The sequence below is a fragment of the Eptatretus burgeri genome, chromosome 24 (assembly GCF_056783735.1).
Source record: "Eptatretus burgeri isolate ZD-2024b chromosome 24, Ebu_testis_v1, whole genome shotgun sequence".
In the NCBI taxonomy this organism is placed as follows: Eukaryota; Metazoa; Chordata; class Myxini; order Myxiniformes; family Myxinidae; genus Eptatretus; species Eptatretus burgeri.
In genome coordinates this window covers 1040657-1048156 of record NC_140984.1, presented here as the reverse complement: position 1 = coordinate 1048156, position 7500 = coordinate 1040657, and the positions used below count along the sequence as shown (strand labels likewise).

The 7500-nt window shown below is 43.0% G+C and overlaps 1 protein-coding gene across 1 annotated transcript in view; it reads right to left on the bottom strand.

The window, feature by feature from the left end:
• The window catches only part of LOC147007857 (nuclear pore complex protein Nup85-like), a 43337-nt gene that overhangs the window by 10497 nt on the left and 25340 nt on the right, over nt 1–7500 (bottom strand). Inside the window, exons 9-15 of the mRNA XM_085866254.1 lie at nt 7149–7218; nt 4373–4494; nt 3705–3836; nt 1725–1838; nt 773–901; nt 517–620; nt 199–267 (exon numbers count right to left, since the gene is read on the bottom strand). Coding sequence (XP_085722380.1) covers nt 199–267; nt 517–620; nt 773–901; nt 1725–1838; nt 3705–3836; nt 4373–4494; nt 7149–7218 — 740 coding nt within the window. The remainder of the gene's footprint in view (nt 1–198; nt 268–516; nt 621–772; nt 902–1724; nt 1839–3704; nt 3837–4372; nt 4495–7148; nt 7219–7500) is intronic.

The following is a 7500-nucleotide window of genomic DNA, read 5'->3' as shown; positions in this document are numbered from 1 at the left end:
ATTGAACTCCATGTGGAGCTCCCTGGGACATGGTGACAACACGACGTCTGCATTGTTTTGAACGGAAGTCTGGTATATAAAATCAAGTGGGAAAACAATTTGAAATTTGCCGCAAGTGTTTTGCTGTTCGTGGTATCAGGTGTTACTCAAATTGTTCAACACTGCACGAAAGGGTGTGCACGAACAACGCTTGCTTACTGAAGCTGCGGACAACGATGCAGAAGATCGGCAAGATGGGACACGAACCACCAGCTGCTCAGAGTCGAACTTTACATGAGGCAGGACAAAAGGAAAAACAAACAGTTGATGCACGACACAATGCACATAACATCAGTTTACAAGTTCAAACAAACGAAAGAATCAGCGAGGAAATGTGTCGCATGGAAATGAGGAGGTAAACGGGTTCAAATCTCAAATTGATGTCAGGATGTTCCGGTATCCTTTGGATGAGATATACGAGCTCCTCGATGAACCTGAAAAAAAAAAACTGCAGAGAGAATGAGTGAAACGACTCACCTGCAGTATTTAATGACCTGGTTATAATTCAATTCAAACCCATCCTGCAGGATCTGATCCAACGGCTCCATCTCTTGTCCACGACCATACAGATCGAGGCAGGGCTTCGTGCAAAACAAACACCACGGCCAAGTGATCCAATAACTCGATTTAGCAAACAGGTACGTGTCATCAAGTTGTACAATAATTGTACGATCTGAACATTCTGACACAGACGATGTCGACTTTGTACGCCGTCCTTGATTCCGCTTAATACCTGCACATACTTGTGGACTTCACTTATCTTCACCGTGGGATTGTTGAAAAGCAATTCAGCCACGAGGAAGTGGTACCACGGCATCAGGTGCTTCATTTCGAACAGGGCTTCCGCATCACCCAGAAGAATCTGAAAACATGGCAATGGAGAATCAAGTGTGAAAAGTGGGACATTCTTGGAGGTGACATTTTTTTTTTTTTTCCAAACTATTCTGTGAAAGAAATTTCAAATTGAATGGTGTTGATCGGTGGATTATCATTTTGATGCTTTTGCATGGGGGAACAACACAGGAAGTTATTTGCGGATCACACTGCGGCTAACATGGCTTATAACAAGCCGATGCCTCGGTATTCTCCGCAGAGCAAATACATTTTGAGACAAGCAGAGCTTCTTCCAGTCTGGATTTCCATAAAGGTATACAGTGGGTGCACACCTCCAGGCTGGTCACTTATTTCCCATATTTCTCTCCTGGTGGTGGTTGAGTTCAAGGAGCTCCACATCATAGCAAGAGGCCAAGTCCAAAGTTCTACTTCTTGCCCAAGGCAATACTAAGTTTTGTGACTGTCTCACTTCTTGTCTCGCTTCCTCTGTCCTCATATCGCTCAGTTCTTGTGTCCCTCTGCTTGCAGGTGTTATTCCAGAATTCCACACCTGAGTACCCTCCCCGACTCTAAGTGGAGCAATCACTTCCATTCATTCATTCCGCTCTTCTCTCAACTGCAGAAACGACTCTGTTCTCTGTCTGTTCTCTCATGTCCCTCCATCTCGTCCTTCAAGAGTGCTGCTCACCATCTCTCATACCCATCGCACGTCGATTCTAATCTCACCGACCTCCTCCCAACCATTTCCTTTCCTTGTTCCACCACATATCCACGCATGCACGATCGGTATCTGGATCGGTATCCAAGACATATATCGGTATCGAAGATCCAAGGTATCGAAGCAGGCATACCTTGCAGAGCAGTGCCAACTTGCCGTGGGGGAAGGCACCTTGAGACAGCAAGCGCTCACATCCATCATGCCAGTCTTTCCACTTCAATTCAAACTGTATGAGAGTCTGCCCGGCCTGCAGTGGGGGAAATACAGCAAGCATTCATTCATTGGAAAAATGTTCATTTAACCTTCAGATGAGAGTTGACACACAAAGGTATTGACGTTTAAAGGTGACTTGGGGGTACACCTGAACCTCAATGTTCATCCAAAGGTTCACAAAGTACTGGGGTCTTTCATGAGTGTGGAAAGCTCAAAACTATAACTCCAAATCAACACTTCATCATTTAGTGACTTGTATTCCAGGAGCAAACTCGGAAGTCCATTGATAATAAACCGGTGAGGTACCCATGCGATGCTTGGATGGGAGCCGAAAATATGAACAACAAGAAATGTTTTGAGAAATGTTCATGAAAACTCTCCAACTGACGTCAGGACACACACGCAGGGAACCCCAAGAGGTGCACAGAAACATTGGTGGGGCTGGCCCCAAAACTGGGAGCAGTCGTGGGTCAAATCAATGACCTTCAATGATGATGATGATGATGATGATGATGAAGCTGATAACAATGATGAAGGTGATCGTGTTGCCTGAGGAGTGGAGATTAGAACTTGCAAAATTTAATTATTTCAGACAATTTAATTAACCACAAGATTTATTGACAGACTGGATTGCTCGTCTTTTTCCCCATCTTTGGGAGAAATATCGGTGTCATATGGGCGGGTGAGGGGGCAGAATTGAGGGAGAAGGGTGAGGGGTGAGCTTTTGAGAAAGGTGAGGGGGAAGCTTTGATGGGGAAGAGAGAGAGAGAAGTTTCCTTTGAAGAGGGAGGAGGTTGATTTGCGATGGAGGGGTGAGAGGGTATCTTTGAGGGAGAGGGGAGACGATGACAGCAAGTACGGGACATGGAGGAGGAGGGAGAAGGGAGGGGTGGGGAGAGGGGAAGGATGAGACGAGGTAGAAATATTGTGGAGATAGCAGAGGGTGTGGGGAGGAACAGAAATTGAGGGGTCGGAAGAGGAGGAGATGTGATGAGAGGAAAGAGAGACAGAGTGTGATGGAGATATTGAGGAGTGTGCTGAATGTGAGTGTGAGATAATTATTTGAAAACCACACAGTTTGGGATATCAGAGGGGGAACTGTTGGTAAAGCAAAGGACAGTGGAGAGATGCTGGGATTGGGGGGCAATATGGGAGGGGTAAGGAGGGAGTATAACAGGGAAGGAGTGAGGAGGAGGAGGTAGATTTAAGGAGGTGGGATTAATTTGCACTGAAGTTGGAAAAAAAGAATGATTAATGATGGAAGATGAAGGAGGATTGAAAAATGTTATTTATTTATTTTTAATATATATTTCAAGACATGAAACAGAGGGCATCGTTGGGAGGGATAGGAGGTGGAGGGAAAAGTGGAGAAAATAAAAATAAACACGATCGGGTACACAGGTGGGAAGACGGGTCGGCCTCAGGGAAACCTGACATGACAAAACTGATGAAAACTCACAAAGTAGCACAAAAACTGAACTGGGAACACATAGTAAACACGGAGGCAACAAAAGAAACAGTCAAAACGCGACAAACAACGACCGGAAACTTATTTTTGAGGAAGTCGGCAGAGACCCCTGAGAGAACCAACCGTCGCCTCAAAAACCGGAACCGGAAGTGTGTCAGTAACTTTTTGAGATATTGTGATGTATATTGTTTTTAACCCGATCACTCGATGGTGAAGAATCACTTGACCAATTATCGGATCCAGATCTTCACCAAAATTGAATCAATTCTTCCTCGTCACACACCCAACCCGTCCACCAAATTCTGTTCATATCCGTCTCACAATATTTTGAGATATCCAGTTCACAGACAGACAAACAGACAAGGGGTGAAAACATAACCTCTGTCCACCTTCAGTGGTGGAGGTCATCAAGTAAAAGACAAGGCAGCTTACCACCTGGCGTGGCATGGTGTGCAGCAATTTGTCCATGGCTGCGTACATTGAGCGTTCACCATCAGGAATGACTGACCGTGCAAGTAGCTTCCGTGCTTCCTGCATTCGTGCTTGGAGGACAAAGCCACACACCTACCCCAGAAAAGAACCCATTGTCATTCGGGAACAAATCAGGATTTACAACGATGCACCAAAATAACTTCAAAATGGACGAAGACATTAAGGATTGAAGTGTCTTGTTTGAAAGGATCCATCAAGACGATGCGGACAACACGGACCTTCCGAGGACAGATCAAGGCTGTTCTCAAACAATACCAATCAAAGCTGAACCTTCTTGGAGAGCAAATGTCACATGACTATTGTCTGCATAGTTGAAGAAGGAGAACTTTTAAAATTGTGCAAATCAGGAAATCATTTTCAAAATAATGTCCAGAAAAATAAAAAGCTTTTTTTAATTTTTTACAACTGTTGATGAATGATGGATGAATGAGGTGATCATTCTTATATGAGATGATGAATTATGAATGATGATGATGCAAACTAGAACCTTTGAAGCATCTTACTTTTCAAATCATGCAAAAATAAATAATAAATAAGCAACAAAAGGTGTGATGATGAGGCAGCTCCATTTGTGCTGCATCGATGACATTGAATCCTCCATTTCTCACCACATCCCAGAAGTCAGAATGCTCAGCTGGACAGGAACTCCCTGTTACATCTTCAGCCATGTGATCCAGTGCATATGAATGCAGTCGAACCCAATCCAGCAGCAAAGGGAGCAGACAGTCCACTGTGAAGGATGGAAGCAAGAAATTTGCATCCACCACGTAAGAAACCCTTCGTTAGATATTTCATGAGTTTATGTGCTTCGTCAGGTCCCATCCCTTCGTAACAGGGCACGCGGGAAGATGCGTTGTGTGGTCTGTTTCCCTCTGTGTGCTTTCAATCTCTCCATCCATCGATTCACTCTTCACCTCTGGAACCCTGTGATGGTTAAAGAACCTTATTTCATGTACAGAGCCGAAAGAAAGTCGACATGCAACCCCTTTCAAAATTCACTTTTTGTTCCCTAAAACCTGGAATTAAATTACATTAAATCAGAATTTTTCAACATTTGTTTACACATCGTGACCCACAACTTCCAAGTGAAAAACAAATTGTACAAATTTCAAAAAAATTAATTAAAAGCACAAAACGAGAATATCTTGGTTGGATAAATGTTCACCCCCCCTCTTATAATAGCAATTGTAAATGAGCTCAGGTGTAACCAATCACCTTCGAAATCACACACCTAGTTAATTGACCTCCACCTGTGTTAAATTGTAGTGATTCTGATGATTTAAGAAGAAAATCAGCTGTTCCTGTAGGTTTCCTCTGCTGGTTGGTGAATTTGACAGCAAAGACTCAATCATGACCTTTCAAAACATCTCTGGAATAAAGTTGTGGAAAAGCACAGATCAGGGGATGGGGATAAAAAAAATATTTAAAAGGCCTTGAATATCCCTTGGAGCACAGTCAAGACAATCATTATGAAGTGAAGGGTGTATGGTACCACCAAGACCCTGCCGAGATCAGGCCGTCCCTCCAAACTGGATGACCAAGCAAGGAGGAGAATGATCAGAGAGGTCACCAAGAAGCCAATGACAACTTTTAAAGATACAGGCCTTTATGGCAAAGACTGTTCATTGTGTGCACGTGACAATATCCCAAGCACTCCACAAGTCTGTCCTGTATGGTAGGATGGCAAGAAGGAAGCCATCACTCCAAAAAACACACCTTGAGTCGCGTTTGAGGTGTGCAAAAAAACCCACTCCGGAGATTATGAAGCCACGTGGCAAAAAGGTTTTGTGGTCTGATGAAACTAAGATGGAACTTTTTGGCATAAATGCAAAACGTTACGTTTGGTCCAAACCCAAAACAGCACATCACCCAAAGAACACCATCCCGACTGTGAATCGTGGTGGCAGCATCTTGTTATGGGGATGTTTCTCATCAGCAGGGACTGGGGCACTTGTCAGGATAGAATGGAAAATGGAGCAAAATACAGAAAAAAAAAACATGGATGGGATGGAAGTTCACCTTTCAACATGACAACGACCTGACAACGGCACATCCAAAGCTACACTGGAGTGTTTAAGGAACAAAAAGATAAATGTCCTTGAGTGGACCAGTCAGAGCCCTGATGTAAATCCAATCGAAAATCTGTGGCATGACTTGAAGATTGCTGTCCATCACCGCTCCCCACATAACTTGACTGAACTTGAACAGTTTTGTGCAAAAGAATGGGAAAATATTGCCAAATCAAGGTGTGCAAAGTTGGAAGAGACCTATCCCAACAGACTCACACCAGTAATTGCTGTCAAAGGTTCTTCCACCAAGTGTTAACTCAGGGGGTTGGACACGAATCCAACCAAGATATTCTAGTTTTGTATTTTTAATTATTTTTTTTGAAATTTGTACAATTTGTTTTTCGCTTGGAAGTTGTGGGTCACGATGTGTAAATAAATGTGTAAAAAAAATCTGATTTAATGCGATTTATTTTCAGGCTGTAAGGCAACAAAAGGTGAAAAATTTGAAAGGGGGTGTCATCTTTCTGTAGGCACTGAAAATCCATAACCATCCCTTCCGTTCAAATCCCACTCGGCTGTTGAATTAATACCAGGTGGGGTTGACTCTGCCTGTCATCCTTCCGAGGTCGGCAAAATGAGTGCCAGCTTGCTGGTATCCTGTGTCGGAGTGACAACCCGTCCAGGATTGTGCCCAATAGCCAAGGAGACTGCACAGTGTGTAGTCCCAATGGATGGATGGATGGATGGATCCCTTCCGTCCTCAAACCCATTGGAATTCCCCCCCCCCACCTCTTTCCTTCCTATAAAAATTTTTAAAAAGCAAGACAACAAACAAAAAACAAACAACCATCCTTTTTGCACCATTAGGTGAATCGGGATACCGAGGCCAATTAATTTTTTCAGGAAGAGGAAGTGGAGGATGAGAGTTCTGTGGATCCTGAAAGTGACCAAGTTTCACTGGTTGAGGGTCACAATCCTGGACGGGTCGCCACTCTGATTCAGGATGCTCGAAGAGCTCATTTGTTCCCAGATCTGGTTCTCACGTTGCCGACCGAGGAAGGATGACAGGCTGAATCAATCCACCTGGTCATACTTATAACATGACAGGGACTTGAACTCAACACCTAAGATCTCAAGCCAGCCATCTTAGCCACAACCAGACTATATTCTAGCAAAACTACATCAGATCAAAATAATTTAATGACTCGCAAAACAAATGATGAAAATTGCTGAACTGAAAACCTGTGGCATCAAGTGTGGAGGTTATCTCGTATATGCAGGGATAAAATGGCACAAAAGGTACAAAATGGCTTTTCGAATCACGTGTCATCATAAGTGGTGGAGGGTTCGTTGAAATAACCTCCAAAAATCTCACTTTGTGACGACTCCAGGAACAAAACTTCACACAAGTGCCAAATCAACTCCAAAGCAGACAACTGTGAAATCTGAAAGAAAGATTTTTAAAATGAAGTGAGAAGATAATCTCAATATATACACACACACATATATATATATATATATATATATATATATATATATATATATATATATATAGATATATATATATATATATATTGTTACGTTTGAGGGGGGGTATGCATTCAAAGGGTAATTAGTATGTTTAATTAGGTATGCCATGCTGTTCGAGTGTACCAGGATCTCGATGTAATAAGTAGCAATTCAGTGGTGATAAGTTGTCTAGTAAATGTCCATTTCTTCAAGGGGGA